The sequence below is a fragment of the Theropithecus gelada genome, chromosome 9 (genome assembly GCF_003255815.1).
Source record: "Theropithecus gelada isolate Dixy chromosome 9, Tgel_1.0, whole genome shotgun sequence".
Taxonomy (NCBI): Eukaryota; Metazoa; Chordata; class Mammalia; order Primates; family Cercopithecidae; genus Theropithecus; species Theropithecus gelada.
Window position 1 is genome coordinate 26488709 of NC_037677.1, and position 21659 is coordinate 26510367.

The 21659-nt window shown below is 42.4% G+C and overlaps 1 protein-coding gene across 1 annotated transcript in view; it reads left to right on the forward strand.

The window, feature by feature from the left end:
* The first annotated feature begins 1039 nt into the window (after window positions 1-1039).
* The window catches only part of C9H10orf67 (chromosome 9 C10orf67 homolog), a 50449-nt gene continuing 29829 nt past the window's right edge, over window positions 1040-21659 (forward strand). The window contains 2 exon segments of the mRNA XM_025395514.1: window positions 1040-1248; window positions 12713-12833. Coding sequence (XP_025251299.1) covers window positions 1040-1248; window positions 12713-12833 — 330 coding nt within the window.

The following is a 21659-nucleotide window of genomic DNA, read 5'->3' on the forward strand; positions in this document are numbered from 1 at the left end:
AAGAAAAATTATTGTAGATATATAAATTTCTTTCTTTTAAAATACCTTTTGATTATATAATAAAAAAATCCCCAAATAAAGTCTTAAGTTAGAGTTTGAAATTAAAAACCTCCACAGAGTAAAAGTAACTCTTTTTCTCTTCTCTCTTCACCTCCCTCCCAAAAAATAAGCCTTCACAGAAGATGATTTTGGCATTGGCTATGATATTTTATTGGCATTTGGGGCTTTTAATCTTTGTCTTTGCTACAGTGCTTTTGTTTTCCTATTTTGAGCTTCTAAATTCAACTAAGTTCTTTTTCACTTATTGTTACAAGACAGAGAAGCCGGGAACGGTGGCTCACGCCTGTTACCTAGCACTTTGGGAGGCCGAGGGAGGCAGACTGCCTGAGCTCAGGAGTTAGACCAGCCTGGGCAACACGGTGAAACCCCGTCTCTACTAAAAATAAAAAAAATTAGCCGGGCTTGGTGCTGTGTGCCTATAGTCCCAGCTACTCGGGAGGCTGAAGCAGGAGAATTGCTTGAACCGGGGAGGCAGAGGTTGCAGTTAGCCGAGATCGCGCCACTGTACTCCAGCCTGGGCGACAGAGCGAGACTCCGGCTCCAAAATAGGAAGAAGAAGAGGAAGAGAGAGAAGAAAAAAATTATTTTTCTGTAGATAATATATTGAAATGCAGATGTAGTATAGACAGTTCTAAACCAGACAATGACATTTTAAAAAGAAAATTAGACAATGTTTACAGAAAAACAATGGCAATGACATACTGATATTAGAATAGGTGTCTCCTATTAGTTGACAATGAGTTATACATAACTTAAAACTAAGAATGACAACAGTTTCACTATAAACTCTTATTATTGTAGAAATTTGGTAAAATTGAATTCCACACTAGATGGTATAGTTCAAGACTTAACGCCTTATGTTCTCACCTGACCTTATTAAATAGAAATCTGTTTAATCTCTGCAAGGAAATATTTTGTCCAGGAAAGTCTACGTTTGTGGTAGGTGGAGGCAGTTTATTAGGCAGCCTGCTCTCCTCTTATGATGGCCTTGGTCCGGGATCGCAGGGCTCATTATATCATGAGCATAGTTATTACATGGGTTCACTGTTTTTCCTCCTCCCTGAGGGGGACCTTTGGCACACGCTAGGAGACCATGAAAGCCAAGGCCACCGAGCTGTGGCTCTGGCGCGCGCGTAGGAAGCGAGAAGCTCGGGAATCCAAGCCCCTGCAAATGCGCGGGTCGACGAGGTAGGCCAAGCTCCGCGCCTGGGTAGAGGAGGAAGCGAGCAGGGTCCGGGGGCGTGGCAGGAGGCTGAAGGTTTATTTACAGGGGTGCAGCTTTCTTTTGGGGTATCGCAGCGGCCGCCAGGCTGTGGCTGCCTTGTGGGGAAGCCTTGAGGCAGGCGGGACAGTGGAAGCGCAGCGGGGTTGCTCGGGAGCCCGCCCAGCCTTCTCCTACCCGTCTCCACTCCCCAATCCCCTCCTCCTGCGCGTGCTCCCTCCCCATCCTCCTTCCCATCTCTTCCCCCTTCCTCCCACTTCTTCCCCCTCTTCCTTCCCTCCACACCTTCTCTCCTTCCTTTCCCTCGCCCGTTCCCGTCCCCCTCCCTCTCCCCCCCCCAACCCCACCCTATCCTCTTCCCAACCTTCTCCCTATCCCCCTCCTCCCTATTTCCTTCCTCCTTCCCCTCCCTCTTTCCTCCCTTCTCCTCCCCACCCCGCTCCCCCCTCCCCCCTCCACCCGCGGCCCTCCTCGGCCCCCGCCCACGGATTCCGGCGCTTCGCCGGTTCCCTGGGAGTCGCCATAGCAACGGACGCTGAGTTCCTGACTCCGACTCAGCCCAGCAAGCGGCTCAGCTGGAGGCGCACGTCCCGGGCTGCGATGGCGAACTGGGGCGACACGCCTGAGACAGAGGAATGCCGGAAGATCCTGGAGGGCCTGGAGGCCTCTATTGAACAATTCCAGTTCAACCCCAGGTGACCCGCGATAGAGGCTGTCCCCGGCAGCCCGCCCCGGAGCCCTCGCACCCCGGTCCTCGCTCAACGCCTTTCCAGGGCCTTTGCTCCAGCCGCTGGGCTTCAGTTTTTTGTTTGTTTTTCGAGGAGATCACTGTCTGAAAAGAGCTGCAGTTTTCACTTCTTCAAGTGTATAGCTGGACACTAAGAGCACGGACTCTGGAGCCAGACTGCCCGAGTTCCAGAATCTTGGCGACCCTCTCACAGGGGCCGTGAGTTAGGCGACTGATTTCTCTGTGCTTCAGTTTTCTCAGCGGGAAATAATCGTTCATGAACGATGAAGAGTAGTGCCTGCTTCATAGATCATAGTGAATATTTAATGAGCTAATCTAGGACACAGTACCCGTCTTAGTCCCTCGAGCTGCTGTAACAAAACAGGATAGGCTGGGTAGCTTATAAGCAACAGGAATTTGTTTCTCCCAATTCTGGAGGCTGGGAAGCCCACTGGCAGATTCCGGGTCTGATGAGGGTCACTTCTGCACAGACAGTACCTCCTGGCTGTGTCTTCACATGGTGCAAGGGGCAAGGGGCAAGGGGCAAGGGAGTTTTCCCCCACATCTCCCACACCCGCTCCCACTTTGCCTTTAGAAGGACACTAATCCCATTTATAGGGCTCCACTTTCATGACCTAGTCACCTCCAAAGTCCACACCTGCTAATATGGTCATCTTGGGGCTTAGGATTTCAGCATGAATTGTCAGGAGACACAAACATTCAGACCATAGCAGAATCATAGAAGTGTTTGCCGATATCATTATTTGCTATTCCTCGATCCTTGTTTATAACCCCTCCCTTTCATAATCCTTTGCCCCCTGTGTTCTAGCTTTGTTGTTTATTTGGATGTAGAGTTGATGTTTCTGGGAAAATGCAAATTTCTTTCTAAAAACCTTTTCAAATCAATAGGTAGCCAGAACTAGCTTAGCTGCTATGGGAGAACTTACCATTGTATTAGGCAGGAATCTCATGGTGCCAGGTGGGCTGGCTTAGGGGCAAGCCCCTCACACAGAAGCAGCTCCAGGGTAAGAAGAAAGGACCACAGTTGTCCTAGCCCAGCAGTGGGACTGACCCAGTGAGGCAGTGCTGCTGGGCTCGGCTTCCCTAGCTTCACTGTATTCAATGGGTACGTTTGTTAAAATGGGTCAGGGTGTATGGGACCTGGTCTAGTGATGGTTGTGAATAGCATTTATTAGAGGCAGCATGTGGTAAACACCAGAGGCACACGGCGTCTACCCTGTTCTAGTGTTTGCTGATAGGAATGGTGTCCTGCCCTGGACTCCTTGGCATTCCATGGTTGGGTAGCTCCCCACAAAAAATGCACCTGCTGGGCTCAAGGGCAGACCAATGGTGCCAGGGTGCTCATTGACTGAAGAAAATAACCACTGATGCCCATATTCATTCCTCTTCACCCAAAGTACTAGGGCAACTGAGCCAGTGCCTGGGTGTGAATGAGAGAGGCTCAGGTGCTGAATGTGGTCTACAAAGCAGACAAAAGCCCAGCCTCTGTGGAGTTTGCATCTTAGTCAGGAACTGATGATAAACTAGATAAACAAGTAAACTATATAATAAGTTAGATAGTGGTTAGTGATAAGGAAGAAACCTAACACAGGGAGGGAGAAGAGGAAAGTGAGTGAGTGAGTGTGTGTGTGTGGCAAGTGGGGAGGGAGTTGTGATTTAATTTTTTTTTTTTTTTTTAGAGCCAGGGTCTCACTTTGTCATCCAGGCTGGAGAGTAGTGGAATGATTATGGCTCAGTGCAGCCTTGAACTCCTGGAGTCTAGCGATCCCTCCACCTCAGCCTCCTGAGTAGCTGAGACGACAGGCACACCCCAGCATGCCTGACTAATTTTTTTTAATACAGGGTCTTGCTGTGTTGCCCAGGGTAGTCTCAAACTCCTGGGCTCAAGCAGTCCTCCAGCCTCGACCTCCCAAAGTGCTGGGATTACAGGCATGAGCCACCATGCCCGGCCTGGATTGCAGATTTTAGAAATGGTGATCAGGGAAGGCTTCACTGAGAAAATGACATTGAGGTGAAGACTTGCAGGCTTGAGGGGGGAGCCCTAAGAATCTATCAGGGTACCAAGTGTTCCAGGCAGAGAGAACACTGGGTAGAAAGACGGTGCCTGGATGTCCTAGGAGCAGCAAGGAGGCCAGTGTGGCTGGAGCAGAGAGGGAGAATAGTGGAGGTGAAGTCAGAGGGAAGGGGTTCAGTGCCTGTGGTGAGGGACTTTAGACTACCATAAGGACTCCAGCTTTTACTTTGAGATGGGAAGCCATGAGGGGATTGGGAAAGAGGAGTGACATGATTTGATTTATCCTTCAATGGGATTACTCTGACTGCTGTTTTGATAATGGACTATAGTGAGGACGAGGGCAGAAACAAGGAAACAGGAGACTATTATAATATTCCTTGTGGAAGATGACTTTGGGGTAGCAGTAGTTGGAGGTCCAGAGAAACCTTGATGAACAGGTAGAATGGAATTGCCAGTAACCGGAAAAGGGAAGATAATGAGATGAACAGGTCTGAAGGGAATATCATAAGCTTACTTCTGGTCATGATATGTCAGCAGTGACTATTAGACATCAGTTTAGGCTGTTAAGTAGGTAGTTGATTAGATGAGTCTGAAGTTAAGAAGAGAGGTTCAGCTCGGCTATATCAGTTTGGAAATAATTAGCACAAAGATGGTGTCTTAAGCTGAGAGCCTTGGTGAGATCAGCCAGGAAGTGAGTGTAGTTAGAGAAGTTTATGAGCCATGGGGCACATCAAAGTTCTGTGTTCTTTGAAGAGGAACAAAAGAAAGCAATATTCTTATTTAGCACTGAGAAATATGCCACAGTGAAAGTTTAGCACACCTAATGCTATCTTCATTGACTGATTTATTAATAAACATTTGTAGGATGGATAATTCTAGGATTCAGTGAGAAGAGTCATTGCATTTTATTAATACATATCCATAGGTCTGTTTTCCAAAATAAATTAGGATGTTAATTTTGTATCTAATTTATTTTTAAAAACATAATTATCTTCCCCAAATTCTGTTTTATGCATAACAACCAACTTATTACTCAGAAATAGAATTGCTGAACCTATAAATAAAGACTGTGTAGGAACCACTTAGCTAATTTGTTGTGATGTGGGTTTCCATTCTAGGCAGCAGGGTTGTTAGCTAAAATTAGAGACATTTGGAATTTGAAGGGACACTGAAGAAAAAATCTTCCTCTTTCACTTAGATTCTGAATGGGCTGGATCTTTTTTAGTCAGTCACATAAACAGTTAGGACTGGTGAAACTGGAGAGTCATGGGCTTATCCTCATCAGAGATTTAGAAGAAGAATCTGCCACTTCCAGCCCCCCCTCTGTCACCCAGGCTGGAGTGCAGTATTACGGTCACAGTTCACTGCAGCCTCTGATCCCTGAGCTCAAGGGATCCTCTCACTTCAGCCTCCTGACTAGGTGGAGCCACAGGTGTGTTCCACCATGCCCAGCTAATTTTTTTTTTTTTTTTTTTTTTTTGTATTTTTGTAGAGACGGGGCTTCACCACGTTGCCCAGGCTGGTCTCAAATTCCTAAGCTCAAGCAGTCTGCCCTCCTTAGCCTCCCAAAGTGCTGGCATGAGCCACAGCAGCCAGCCTGGACCTGATTTTAAAATATCATGTTGTATTATTGTAATATTATGGCACCAGAAATAACTGAAAACAGAATTTCAAATTTCTAAATCATATCCTGAAAAAAATATATTGATAAAAACTATTCACATTCCATAAACCACCCATGATAGGTCTTTTGCTTAAAATGGGAAGGAACAGAAAAACATACGTGTTCGTGCTTAATGACAAATGTGGCTGAATAGTAAAAAGGAGCCACTTACCACTAGGTAAGGTAAAGGATTGCATTTCTAGCCTGGAAAAGTAAATCACTGAGGTCTGTTAAATGTGCAGCAGTGTAGACTATACAGAAACAGAGTTAGTTCCCATGGCTGTTTATATTTACTATATTGATGTAGCCCTCGGGGTCCAGATAGGAGGCAGAAACCTCACCGCTAACTTGAACAGGGACTATTTCCTGTACTTTTTTAAACAGTAAGAAGGAATTTTAACTAGTAAAAGGCAGTAAGGTGGTAAAAGAAGACTCTAGGCAATACAGTGATAGTAAATGCAAAAAGCAGCTATGACCTCCAGGTCTGAGGAAGAGGAAACAGGGCAGGAACTAAGGAGTTAGAAGACCCGCCCTCGAAGGCTGAGATTAGGATGATACCTCTTTGGAGAAGACATGGTGGCAGAGAAACTTGCCAGAGGGCATGACAACTGCTGGTCTGCAGGGATGGCTTGCCCAGTGGCTGCAAAACTTGCTGAAAGGTACAGACAGGTCAAAGTTCCTTACCTAGTTGTGAGACCCAAATCTTCATTCCTGGAGGTCCTGACTTCCTAAAAGTTCTGCTTTTTTTTTTTTTCTTTCCTGCCTTTTTTCCATTAATCTTTACTACTGGGCACGGAAACACTAAGAGGCACCCCAAAGAATCCTTTGGGTTCCAGACAGAATTCTCCTTGACTCCATTGTTCACCAGCAACCTAATTGCCCCGTGGTATTCAGAATCAATCACTTCAGCTGGTAGAGTGATCCCCTTTTCTGCCTTTGTTTCAGCAGCATAAGGATCACAAAGTGACCGGTCATCAGTGTCATCTAATTCAATAGAATTTCTGTTATATTTTCTGGTGGAAACAACATTCTTCCCTTGTGAACTAAGATTTCCAAGCCAGCAGATCCTAAAGTTGCAGAGACGGGAAACTATAATTTTGGGCATGAGTTATTAGGCATAAGAGTGAGAGGTGCCTCTTCATTCTTGGACCTATGACTGTAGAAGAGATAGCACCATATACTTTCAAAGCATATACTGTGTCCTGTGAGACAGAACTACATTCTTTCATGGATTTGCTTCTCCCAAATATTGCTGGCAGTACAGGTGTGTGCCACCATGCCCAGCTGATTTTGCTTTTGTTTTTTTTTGTGGAGACAGGGTCTATGTTGCCCAGGCTGGTCGTGAACTCCTGGGCTCAAGCGATCTTCCTGCCTCAACCTCCCAAAGTGCTGGGATTGCAGGCATGAACCACTGTGCCTGGCCTTAAATGAATCTTCAGCAAGCTATTTGACCTTAGGCCAGCCACTTCTGGGTAATGGGTTATATGATAAGATCACTGATTTCCATGGGCATGAATCCATTGCTGCTTGTCTTTTGGTGTGAAATGAGTTCCTTGATGGGAAGTGCTCCTGTGAGAACACCGTGATGATGGATAAGGTGTTCTGTAAGGTCATGCCTTGTGGTTCTGGCCAGTGTGGTATAGTCAGGGAATGCAAATCCATATCCAAAATAAATGTGTGTTCCAGTGAGGATGATGGAAGAGGTTCAGTGCTATCAACCTGTCGCTAGGTGGCTGGCTATTCCCTCTGGTTCATGCTGCCATATTGGGAGGTCAGTATTGATCTCTGCTGTTGACTAGTTAGGCACTCAGCACCTGTGGTAGCCAGGCCAGCCTTGGTAAGGGGAAAACCACGTTGTTGAACTCCATCCCTGACACCATGGCCATTTTGTTCAAGGGCTATCAAGCAAGCAGGGGTGACTGCAAAAGGAAACTGACCGATATCCACAGAGCGTGTCATTTTGCCTAATTATTTAACTACTTTCTCTGCAGTGGATTCCCTTGGGTGAGCATTCAGATGCCGCACAAACACCTGTACAGTCTGTGCCCGTTTTCAAAGGCTCATTCACAGAATTCTTCCCAGACATTCTTGACATCCATCTCTCAATCTGTTCCTTCCAAGTTCCTGACCATCCTGCTAACTCTTTAGCAGCTGCCCATAAATTAATATTGATATGTAATTCTGGCCATCCCTCATCCAGAAAAAATAGACAACCAAATATACTGCTTCTAGTTTATTCAGTGAGGATTTTCCTTCATGATTGTCCTTCAGGGTCACTTCTGAGTGTGGCTCTGAGACTGCAGGTAACTACCAGCTGGTGAGGAGCCCATCTGTGAATCAGGCTTGAGGTTTTTTCCCTCAGTCACCTGGTCATAAAGAACTTCTCGGGTTGGGTTGTCAGGGCTTCAACTTTAGTAGGCATGGTTCAATTTTTCCCCTCATTAACCTTGACCTTGTTGAGTTGGTGCCTACCAAGGTCCTCTATTTTAAATTTACCGTTCTTTTCTTTGTCATAAATTACTATTTTCTAGGTATTACAATTTCCTTTTTTCTAAAACTTATACTAACCAGACATGGTCACCAATGATGACTCCTTTCTTTTATTTTTATTTATTTATTTTTTTATTTTTTGAGGCAGGATCTCACTCTGTCATCCAAGCTGAAGTGCAGTGACACAATCCAAGCTCACTGCAGCCATAACCTCCCAGGCTTAGGTGATCTTCCCACCTCAGCCTCCCAAGTAGCTGGGACTACAGGTGTGTGCCACCACACCTGGCTAATTTTTTGTATTTTTTATAGAGACCAGGTCTTGCCATGTTGGCCAGGCTGGTCTCCAACTCCTAAGCTCAAGTGACCCACCCACCTCAGACTCCCAAAGTGCTGGGGTTACAGGTGTGAGCCACTGCACCCAGCCTGATGACTCCTATCTTAATGTTACCTTTATGATGACTGCCACATGGTAATTCTCTGCCTTTTTTCTATTTTTTTCTACATTTATTAGAGCTTCCCATTCTCATTTATTTGTTCATTCATATCAGTATGGATTGATGGATTCCTATTTTATTCAATGGCTTATAATCTGATGCTTTCATTATTGATTTTGATGCTTAAATTGTCTTAAATATGTCCAGTGGGTGTTTCTTCAGTCTAGTTTCTTCATCATTTTTACATTTTCCCATCATCTTTTGAGCATTTCTTCACTTTATGGCAAACAAAATGTTTCAGGCTCTTTTTATACTTTTGCTTTTATATAATTTTATATACTTTTATTCCAGTCTTGGAATGAACCATTTTTTCAAGGAGACTTCATTTCTTTTAGTGGAGGATGGTTTTTAGAAACCAACATCTGGGTCCAGGCGTGGTGCCTCACACCTGTAATCCCAGCACTTTGGGAGGCCAAGGCAGGTGAATCACTGAGGCCAGGAGTTTGAGACAAGCCTGGCCAATGGGGAGACCTCATCTCTACTAAAAATACAAAATTAGTCAGGTGTGATGGTCCACACCTGTAATCCCAGCTACTTCGGAGACTGAGGCGCAAGAATCACTTGAACATAGGAGGCAGAGATTGCAATGAGCTGAGATCACGCCACTGTACTCCAGCCTGGGTGATAAAGCAAGACGCTGTCTCAAAAAATATATTGAAAAGAAAAAGGAGAAGAAAGAAAAAATATATTGAAAAGAAAAAGGAGAAGAAAGAAAAGAAACCAACATCTGAGTGTTAGATGTGCTTATCACTACTGGGGTGCCATTCTTCTAGGCCCTCTCATTGGACAGAACTAGAAACAGATATGTATAAATATATGCACATACATATATGTTCACATATATATGTGCACACATATGCACTTGCAACTATTTATGTATCTATGTATCTATATTTATAAAAGCATGCATTCATACCAATTCTTCCCATTCCATTCCCTTGTCTCAGAGAACTTTCTAGTCTACTCTTGCCCTATGTTTGTAAATATCTTTCCTAGAACTGAAAAACTTGACTTCTGTCATTTTGAGAACATTTACTTAATCATTCAATGTATCTGGTCTCCCACTATTGTGGTCCTCTTCTCTGTGTGCCACCTCTGTGCTGCTTCCCCTGTTCCCCCAACTGACCCACATTCTTAGCCACCAGGCTTGCTGTTCTTCTATGCATTACTCCCAATTTTTTTTATGGACCCATCTCCTTGACCTCCATGTTGATTCCTTCACCCTGAGAAGGGAAGAGAATGGAAGGCAAAAGAAGGTAGAAAAGAAAGTGGTTACATATAGTTTTGATAGGTACAACTGTGGGGAGACTTAATCCTAGGCTGAGGGTATTGTTAAGGTACAGATGTATTCGGGGGAACATTTAACTAGCAGATATGTGACACATGAGTAAGTTACATGGGGTGTATGTAATGAGAAATGGTGCTCATCACTACCTCAGAATATATAGCATATTTTTATTTGTTTACTGTAATTAGTGTATGGAAAGTTTAAAATTTTGTGGGATTAATTGAAGATCTTTATTTTGATATTTATTTTATTTATTTATTTTACTTCAAGGACTTTTCACATTAAATGGCCTTTCTTAGTTGATATTGCTATGCTTTAATAGTTTTTTCCAAATATGATGAAAAACCTATGACATTTCAAAACATCAGAGTGACAGTAGAAACAACCACCACTGTAGTACTAATAACGGGTAACATTTCTTGAGGGCTTACTGTTGTATCAAGGATCATTCAAAATACTTCTAAGTATTAACACACTAAATTCTCACAGTAAGTCTATGAAGTGGGGACTATCATTTTCCATAAGAGGAAACTAAGGCACAGAAAGGTTTAGTAATTTATCTAATGCCATGTAGCTAGAGTACCAGTCAGGATGCTTTCAGCTACAGTTGACAGAAACTGCCAACAATTGGTGCATTTACTCTGTGACATTACAGGAAGACTGGAGGTATGACAGGTTTCAGAGCTAATTGAGTCAATGGCCAAGCAAAGTCATCAGTCAAATTTATTTCCATCTTTTTTTTTTTTTTGAGATAGAATCTTGCTGTGTCACCCAGGCTGGAGTGCAGTGGTGCGATCTCGGCTCATTGCAGCGTCTGCCCCCCCAGGTTCAAGCGATTCTTGTCCCTCAGACTCCCAAGTAGCTGGGATTACAGGCACGTGCTACCACACCCGGCTAATTTTTTATTTTTAGTTGAGGCGGGGTTTCGCCATATTGGCCAGGCTGATCTCAAACTTCTGATCTCAAGTGCTTCTCCCACCTTGGCCTCCCGAAGTGCTGGGATTATAGGCATGAGCCATCGTGCCCAACCTATTTCCATCTTTTTTGAAAGCTCATCATCTATGCCCTGGCTCGCTCCCCTTGTGGTCACCGAGTGACTGTGCCAGTTCTTGGCATTACTTCCACCCTTGGCAATATCCAGAGTGAAAGAAGAAAACTCTCCTCTGGTGCTCCCTTTGTGGGAGTCTAAAAAGCTTTCTTACTAGCTCCCAACAAATCTTTCCTAATGTCTCCCTCTTCAGACCTGGGTTCTACACCCATCCCTGGATATCCACTGCCAAGGAGGGTAGGATAACTGTGATGGGCGTAGCCCAGCTTGGAGTTACACTTGGCACTGGGAATATGGTCAACTTCATCTGAGTTCTGTGGGGGACAAATCTGAGGTTCAGCCAGCATACAAGAAGAGGGGAGTTGCCATGGGGTGCCCCGCATTGGGGTCTGCTCTTGTCAGCAGAAGAGGCGGGATAGAAGCACAGACATTCTGCCTTTGGCACCTACGCTGAGAAGTCTGATAATTCTACTTGGGCTTTTGTGGTTCTCTTAGTTTAGCTGACATTTTAGAAACAGTTGTGGTAAGTTTGATCAAATTGACAGAGTGCATCCAGAAAATTGCCTTCTTAATGCTGTTTGAGATGCCTGTCCTTAGAAATCTGTAGAAAGAATTTACAAACACTTGCTCCTGGCCTATTCACATTTTTCAGGAATAATGTTTGAAAATCAAATATAGGAAGGCGGTGTGATCATCTTAAATAAGCAATTCTCAAACTTGTTGGTTTCAAGACCTCTCTATAGTCTTAAAAAATTGGCACCCTCAAAGAGACGTAGTTTATGTTGGTCCTGTCTATTGGTAGTTGCCAGATGAGAAATTTAAAAGAAGAAAATTAAAATATATTTAAATTGATTCATTTAAAATAAGGATAAACCAGGTATGTGTTAATATAAATACCAGGTTTTATTTATTTTATTTTTCTGAAACAGGTTCTCTTTCTGTTGCCCAGGCTGCAGTGTGGTGCATTCATAGCTTACTGCAGCCTCAACCTCCTGGGCTCAAGCAATCCTCCTGCATCAGCCTCTCAAGTAGCTGGAAACAGCATATTTTAAAGAAAAACTAACTGTATTGTTCTAAAACAAAAACTTTCATGAGAAGAATATCACTGTTTCACATTTTGCAAAGCTTTTCCATGCCTGGCTTAATGGAAGAGAGCTGCTTCTGTATAATCTGTAGCCTCTGGAAAACTCCATTGACCATTTGTGACATAATGATAGTAAAAAAGACAAATAAAATCTTAATACTATTATAAAATTAATTTGATCTCATAGATTTTCTAAAAGAGTATCCCAGAACCCCAGAGATCCTCAGCCCATACTTTGAGAACCACTATCTTAAAGGATTTCTGCTGAATAGGCCCATGCATAACCTAGGATGATTTCCAGCAGTAGCACAGGCAGTAACAGTATGGAAGATATTAAAAGCAGATATTTAAATTGATCATCTCAGAAAAGTGGAAATCAGTTGAGTATTCATAGAGCAATATGCCTCAGTCCAGGGAATTTGATAATCTCATTATCCTCATTAGCTCCAGATCACAAGAGCTAATTCAGAGGCTTCCTCACCTCACCAACCTCTTAGAATACTTAAAATATGATATGATTTACACAAAAAAATACACACTAACATCTATTTCTAAGAAAATATATATGACATAAAGCACATTTCATTTCCTTTGTTTTCAGACTCAACATTTCAGATGATTTAAAGATTGGCTTTTTCAGCACAGACCATGCCACTCAAACCGATTCCAGTGAAATACTGTCAGTAAAAGAATTGAGTTCATCCACGCAAAAGTTAGCACAGGTAAATCTGAATTTGTTTTGAAACTTCTGAGAAAATTTTTGGCATTAATTGCCTTCATGTTTCTTTCATAGACAAAAGTGAACTAAAATTTTTAAAATGTTAGCATCTTTGACAAACAGCTGAATGATAGTTGTGCTTCAACAAATTAATATAAGCTACTACTTATATTTATGTCATACTTACACGTATGTTAATTTGTTTAGTAAAGTATTTTGTTACTCTGGTTGGAAATTCTTTTGACATCTGTGAACATTTCTATTTTTGATACTTTAAAAAATTATCAAACATTTTTGCATATATAATGGATAACTGTGTAACCCACCATCTCAACTTTGCCAAATTTTGACATTTTGTTAAATTTTCTTTGAATTTTTTTTTTTTTTTTTTTTTGAGACAGTGTCTTACTCTGTCACCTAGGCTGGAGTACAGGGGTGTGATCATAGCTCACTGTAGCCTCCACCTCCAGGATTCAGGTGATCTTCCCACTTCAGCCTCACAAGTATCTGGGACTACAAGTGTGTGCCACCATGCCCACCTAATTTTTTGTATGTTTTGTAGAGATGGGATTTTGCCATGTTTTTCAGGCTAGTATGGAACTACTGGGTTCAAGCAATCCACCCACCTCAGTCTCCCAAAATACTGAGATTACAGGCGTGAGCCATCGTGCCTGGCCTGGATCTTTTTTGATTGTAAAGGAACATAGTATTGCATGTACGTTGGAGATGAAGAGTTATTATTAAAAACCCTAATCAATAAAGCTGTCACATGAGGTAGCATAACACTATAAATACTCTTGTCTACCTTGATTTTGTTTTTACACTTGGAAGTCGTTCCATATTGACACATAGAGCTTCCTCATTTATTTCACAAGTACATTACATCACAAAATGTGCATCATATATTTAGCTTTCCATATTGATGGACATTTTGGTCATTTCTAATATTTTACTGTGATGAATACTCCTGCACATACTCATATGCCAGTAAATCTGTGATGTAAATTCTTAAAAGTGGAATTTCTGAGTCAGAGGATGTATGCATTAGTCATTTTGAAGGATATTGCCAAAGTGCCCTGCATAGAGATTGTACCAATTTACACTCCTGCTACTAACTTTTGAGAATGTCTCTTTCCTACATATTTTCCAATTTATTGTCTTCTTTTATACTTTCAGAAACATTTTATTTTACTCTTGTAACTAAGTGTGTCCAAATGACCATGTTATGGTCAGTAGGATTCAGATGGAAATGGTCTATGGCAGCTCCGGGGAACCTTCTTTGAGACACAGTTCACATACGCCCTCTGTCACTTCTCCCCTCACTCTTCTTTCCCTCCCTGCTCCTTCCCATTCCCCTTCCCTTCCTTCCCTTTCCCTTTTCACTTCCCTTTCCTTTCACTTTCCCTTTTCCCTTCCCCTCCCCTTCTTCCCGCCTGGTTCCTCTACCTACCCCCCAACCCCGTCCCCTCTCCATCCCGGTTCCCTTCCTTTCCCTTCCCGTTTCCTTCCCGGTTCCCCTCCCCTCCCCATCCCGGTTCCCTTCCTTTACCTTCCTGGTTTCCATCCCGGTTCCCATCCCGCTTCCCTTCCCTTCCTTTCCTGGTTCCCTTCCCTTCCCTTTCCGGTTCCAGTCCTGGTTCCCTTCCCCTCCCTTCCTGGTTCCCGCCCGGTTCCCTCCCCTTCCCCTTCCCGTCCTGGCTCCCGTCCCAGTCTCTCCTCCCCTCCACTTCCTTCCTGGTTTCCTTCCCCTTCCCGGTGCCCGTACTGGTTCCAGTTCCAGTTTCCTTCCCGGTCCCCTCCCCTCGCTTCCCGGTTTCCCTCTTCTTCCCTCCCTTCCCGGTTTCCTTCCCCTTCTCTCACATACCGGTTTCCCTCCCCTTCTCTCCCATCCTGGTTTCCCTCCCCTTCCCTTCCCGGTTTTCCTCCCCTTCCCATCCCGGTTCCCTTCACTCCCCGGTTCCCGCCCCGATTCCCTTCCTTTCTCCGTTCCATCCCGGTTCCCTTCCTTTCTCTTCCCGGTTCCCGTACCGGTTTTCCCTTCCTTTATTACCGTCCCAGTTCCCTTCTCTTCCCTTCCCGGTTCCTGTCTCTATTTCCTGTCCTGGTTCCCTTCTCTTTCCAGTCCCATCCCAGTTCCCGTCCCAGTCCCTTCCCTTCTTTTCCCAGTTCCCGTCCGGGTTCCCGTCGGTTCCCATCCCTTCTGGTTCTGTCCCTTTCCCTTCCCTTCCCCGTTCCATTTCCGGGTCCCCTCCCGTTTTCCGTCCCGGTTCCCTTACCTTCCCGATCCCCTCCGTTCCCGGTTCTCGTCCAGGTTCCCGTCCGGGTTCCCTTTCAAGTCCCCTCCCCTACTCCCCTTACCCTTTGTGGCGTCTCACCTTTTCCCTCCCTCTCCTCTCCCTTCTTGGTTTCCCTCCCTTCCCAGTTTCTCTTCCCTTCCCGTTTACCTTCCCTTCCCGGTTCCCATCGCAGTTCCCTTTCCTTCCCTGTTCCCATCCCAGTTCCCGTCCAGATTCCCTTCCCTGTTCCAGTCCCAGTTCCGTTTCCGGTTCCCGTCTAGTTCTTTCCCTAACTGGTTCCTGTCCCACTTCCCTTCTCTTCCTGGTTCCCTTTCCAGTTCCGTCCTGGTTCCTTTCCCTTCCTGGTTCCCTTGCCTTCCTAATTCCCTTCCCTTCCTGGTTCCCGTCCCGCTTCGCTTCCCGGTTCCCTTTCCAGTTGGTTCCCATCCCTTCCCTTCCTTATTCCCTTCCCAGTTCCCGTCCTGGTCCCCTCCCCTCCCTTCCCAGTTTATCTCCCCTTCCCAGTTTCCCTCCCCTTCCCAGTTTCCCTGTCCTTCTCTTTCTTCCCAGTTTCCCTCCCTTTCTTCTCCCAGTTTCCCTTCCCCTCCCTTCCTATTTTCCCTTCCCGGTTCGCTTTCCTTCCCAGTTCTCTTATTTTCCCAGTTCCCATCCTGGTTCCTGTTCTGGTTCCCTTTCCTTCCCTTGCCAGTTCTTGCCGCGGTTCCCATCCTGGTTCCCTTCCCTTCCCGGTTCCTGTCCGAGTTCCCTTCCCTTTTCTTCCCGGTGTGTCTGGAGTTGGTTCCTGCTGGTGGGTTCGTGTTCTTCCTGACTTCAAGAATGAAGCCACAGACTTTTGTGGTGAGTGTTACAGCTCTTAAAGATGGCACGGACCCAAAGAGTGAGCAGTAGCAAGGTTTATTGTGAAGAGCAAAAGGACAAAGCTTCCATCCTGTGGAAGAGGGGGTGGGAGGGCATGGGCCACTGCCAGCTTTTATTCCCTTATTGTACCCTCCCATGTGTTCCATTTCTGTCCTATCAAAGTGCCCTTTTTTCAATCCTCCCGGTGATTGGCTACTTTTAGAATCCCGCTGATTTGTGTGTTTTACAGAGCGCTGTTTGGTGCGTTTTACGGAGTGCTGATTGGTACGTTTTACAATCCTCTTGTAAGACAGGAAAGCTCCCCAAGTCCCCACTGGATCCAGGAAGTCCAACTGGCCTCACCTGTCACCAGTTCCCATCCTGGTTCCCTTCTTGGTTCCCTTCCCTTTCCTTCCGGTTCCTGTCTCGGTTCCCTTCACTTCCTGTCCTGGTGCCCCTTCCAGTCCCCTCCCTTTTTCTCTCCTCCCCTCCTTTCCCTGTTTCTCTCCCCTCCCTTCTTTTCCCGGCTTCCCTCCCCTCCCCTTTCTTCCTGGTTTCCTTCCCCTTCCCTCCCTTGCTGGTTTCCCTCCCCTTCCCTTCCCAGTTTCCCTCCCCTTCCCTTCCTGGTTTTGCTTCCTTTTTTCCTGTTTTCCTTTTCTTACTTCTTCTGCTAGAGCATGAATCCTACTGTTTGGACCATGAGGTTGAAACGGTATACAGCAGAGTAATAAAACGGAAGAATCTTAGATCATTTCACCCATTGATTGCTTAGGTAGATTTCTAGGGCGAGAAATTAACTTATTTCTCATTTATGCTTATGTTACTTAGATTTTATTTATTTATTTATTTATTTATTTATTTATTTATTTATTTATTTTTTAGACAGGGTCTCACTCTGTCACGTAGACTGGAGTACAGTGGCAGGATCATAGGTGACAACAGCCTTGACTTCCTGGGCTCAAGTGATCCTCCCACCTCAGCCTGCTGAGTAGCTGGGACTACAGGTGTGTGCCACCACAGCTGGCTAATATTTTTTCTACTTTTTTGTAGAGACAGGGTCTCAATATGTTGCCCAGACTGGTCCTAAATCCCTGGCCTCAAGTGATCGTCCTGCCTTGGCCTCCCAAAGTGTTGGGAATACAGGCATGAGCCACCAAACCTGGCTATTTGGATTTTTTGTTATAGCTGAACCAAAATTTGATACAAATGTTAGATTAAGGATGTCTTCTTCTATTTCTAATTAATCAAATACATTTTTAAAAATCATGTATGACTGGGTTTGAATACTTTTCATGGCTTTTCTCCTTTATCTGATGATGTGGTAAAATTTGGTTTTTGAATAGTAAACCATCCTTTACCTCCTGAAATAAACCCAACTGGATCATTGGATCATAATATTTCTTTTTTGCATTTCTACATTATTTGCTATTATTTTATTGAGGATTTATTTTCATCTGTTTGAAGTGAGATTGCCCTATAATTTTTTCTTTTCTTTTCTCTCTCTCTCTCTCTCTCTTTTTTTTTTTTTTTTTTTGAGACAGGGTCTTGTTCTGTTGCCCAAGCTGGAGTGCAGTGATAATCATAACTCACTGTGACCTTGAACTCCTGGGATCAAGCAATCCTCCCACCTCAGCCTGCTGAGTAGCTGGGATTTCAGGAGTGCACCACCTTGCCCAACTAATTTTTAAATTTTTGGTAGAGATAGGGTCTTCCCTTTTCTTCCCAGTGTGTCTGGAGTTGGTTCCTGCTGGTGGGTTCGTGGTCTTCCTGACTTTACCCTATAATACTCTTTTCTTATACTATTGTTGTTCAGTCTTGGTACCAAGGTCACAGTATCCTCATAAGATGAGAAGTGTTCCCTAGTCTAGTCTCTGGAATACTTCACATAAGATTGGGAATATCTATTTCTTCAATGTTTGTTAGAACTTGCATGTAAAACTGCTTATTTTTATAGCTATTGTTATTTTGTTATGTATGTATTCCCATTTTATTAAATATTCTGGGTCAGTTTTGATGTTATGTTTTTCTGTAAAAGTATTTATTTCTGTTAAATCTTCAAATTTTGGGTATAATGTTTATTGTCTTATTATTTTTCAGTATTATATTTGTAGTTGTATTCCTTTTTAAATGTTTAATATTGTCTGGTATTGTCTGCATATCTCCTCTCTTTTTTTGTTAGTGACTTTTGGCAGAATTGTCTATTTCATTAGGTTTTTTTTCAGACCCCCAATTTTAGTGTGTATTAATCCTCTTTATTGTATCTTTATTTTCTAGTTCATAAATTTATTTTCTTATATTTATTATTCTTTCTTTCTTTCTGTTTACTCTTTCTTTTCTTAATTTTTTTTTTTTTTCTGTTTGTTTTATAAGATAGGGTCCACCTTGTTGCCCAGGCTGGAGTGTAGTGGCAGAATCACGGCTCACTGCAGCCTTGACCTCCTGGGCTCAAGTGATCCTCCTGCCTCAGCCACTTGAGTAGCTGGAACTACAGGCACATGACACCACACCTGGCTAATTTTTAAAATTTTTTGTAGAGATGGGGTATCACTATGTTGCCCAGGCTGGCCTCAAATTTCTAAGCTTAAGCGATCCTCCTGCCTCAGCTTCTCAAAGAGCTAGGATTACAGGTGTGAGCCACCATGCCTGGCTTGTTTTTCTTTTTTTTTAATTTCTTGAGTTGGAGCTGGGTATCAATTAGGATAGCATATAGCTCCGTGTTTAGAAAAAACAACTACATTGGCTGCAAGAGGTGTAGAGTGAGAGAATCCAGAGTTAGTGCAGTAGCTCTCCAATCTGTGTGATGTAGATTCATTTTATCTTCTCACATCTCCACGATTAGTGCCTGGCTTTTGTTGCCCTAGTTCTGATTCAGTAGCAAGATGGCTGCTCCCCTTCCAGCCTCCATGGAAGGAGAATATGGGAGAATTAGGGAGGTGTGGTAGTAGCTATCTTAGGAAAGCAAGAACTTTCCATAGAAAGCCTTGCCATATGTTTCTTTGGCCGTAAGTGTATCGCATGACCCCTTGAATTACAAGGAGCTTTGGACAAGTATTTTAGCTTTGCAAATTGCTGCCCTTGACAATGTCGTGGTTCCATCAGTAAAGAAGAACCATGATACCAGATATTGGGCTGACAGCTACCAATGCCTATAGATCATAGATTTTGAGGCTTTCTTCTTCTCTTTTGTAGGCAGTTAAAACTGCAAATTTCCCACTAACTACATTTTTAGCTTCTACAAACTTTGAAATACAGTATTTTTATTAGTATTTAAACTTAAATACTCAAATTTTTCATTTATTCTTTTAATTTGTTCATGTAAACTGTATAATAAGAAAGTTATTAAATTTGCAAAGATGCTTTTTAGAATATTTTTATATAGCTGATACTTCAGTGCTTTGTTGGAGAACACAGTCCTTTTGAAACAAATTATTTGGTGTTTGTTGCAATTTGTGTTGAGGCTTTGTCTGAGGTCAGTCTTTGTCATTGTGCCACAAATACGGGAATTTTTTTGTTTTGTTTTGTTTTTTCCCTGAGTTGGAGTCTTGCCCTGTCACCCAGGCTGGAGCGCAGTGGTGCGATCTCGGCTCACTGCAACCTCCACCTCCCAGGTTCAAGCAATTCTCCTGTCTCAGCCTCCCGAGTAGCTGGGATTACAGGTGCACGCCACCTTGCCTGGCTAATTTTTGTATTTTTAGTAGAGATAGGGTTTCACCATGTTGGCCAGGCTGGTCTCAAACTCCTGACCTCATGATCTGCCCACCTTAGCCTCCCAGAGTGCTGGGATTACAGTTGTGAGCCAACATGCCTGGCCAGGAAATTTTTTTTAAAATCTGTATTAATTATTGGATTCATATATTTTTTCTATATGAAGACTTTTGCCATATTGTCCTTTTTGTTCAATGTTAATTTATCTGTATCAACATTCTCTAGGCTAGTATTTACCTGGCAAATCTTTCTCTTTTCTACACTGACATTATTTCTGTGTTGTATCTTAGATTCTCTCTTATAAATTGTATATGGTTTTGAAAAATCCAATCTAATAATCTCTTTTAATAGCTAATTTATTCTATTAGTATTAATTTTGACTACTGATAAATTATTTTTCTGCCAACTTGTTTTTAAATTTCTCTTTATCTTATTTTTTCAATACCTCTTTTTTCTCCTTCCCTACTCTCCAGTGATTGTATTAACTTTTCTTTAGTTTCTATTCTCTTCTCTACTAGTAATTAACTATTTTATCTTTATACTTTTAATGATTAATCTCAAATTTGAACATTCAACAGTTGACTAGAATTTGTAATTTCTACCATACAGTACAAGAAATGTAGAACCTTTATCTCTAATCGTGTCCTTCTGTCTTTTATATTATTATTATCAAGTATTTCAGTTGTTTTCTCCTAATATTTTTGCAGTTAACTCTTCATATTGTTTTATACAATTAATGCTTGTTTAGATTTACTCACATTTACCAATTTATTTGCTCATCATTCTTTCCCATATCTCAGTACTTCTTTCTGCATTTAATTTTCATTATTTCTAAAGATCTTTTGATCCTTTGTTCAGCAAGGATTATAGTGTACTTAGCATTAATATTGCACAACTTCATGTAAAACACAATAACCTTCTAACTGTTTACCACCCTCCCATCTTTTATGCTGAGTATCATATGTATTGCATCTATTATACATACATTATAAACTCATAACAGTGCTATAAATTTTAAGCTAATAAGAGGAAAGCTAGTATTTTATATATACCTAGATGTTTATCTTCCTTTGCTCTTGATTCTTTCCTGAAGATCTAGCTTTCCAGCCCGAATTATTTCTCTTTAGCCCAAAAAACTTTATTTAGCTATTCTCCTACTGTAGGTGTTTTGGCAATGAATTCTGTTTTCTTTATTTAAAATGTTTTTACATTGAATATAGAATTCCGGGTTGACAAGTTGTGTTTTGTTTTGTTTTCTCACTTTACAATTGCTCTGCAGGCTTTAATAATGTCTAAGAAAATAACCATTATTAGTCATTCCAAATGTTATTCCCCTGTATGTAGCTATTTCTTTTCTGTCTGCTTTCAGCATTTTCTTTTAATCTTTGGTTTTCAACAGCTTGATTATTATGTACCTAAGTGTGGTTTTGATGTATTTATCCTGCTTGGATAAATAAATTAAGCATCTATAATCTGCATATTTCACCAAATTTGGGAGATTTGGAGCCACTAAATATATCTTCAAATATTTGTTGTACCCCACTTTTTCTATCCTCTCCTTCTGCAATTCCAATTACTTGTATGTTAGACTTCTCGTTATTAACTCACGAGTCCCTAAACTCTGTCCATTTTGTAAAATTTTAAAAATCTTTCGGCTTTATGTTTTTTATTTGATACATCTTCAAGTTCACAGTTTTTTTCTGCCATCTTTGTTCTTCTATTAAGTACTTTCAGTGAAGTTTTAATTTTGGATGTTATATTTTTCAACTCAGGAATTTGTTTTCTTTTTCAAAATTTTCTGTTTGGTGGTATTTCCTTTTTTCATTTATTACAGCATATTTTTCTTTACTTCTTCATGTATAGTTATAATAACTGCTTTAACATCTTTGGCAATTCTGACATTTTGGTAATATTGGAATTGGTTTCAATCATCTTTTTTCTTGAGACTGAATCACATTTTCCTGTTTTTGTATACAATCCAAGTAATTTGG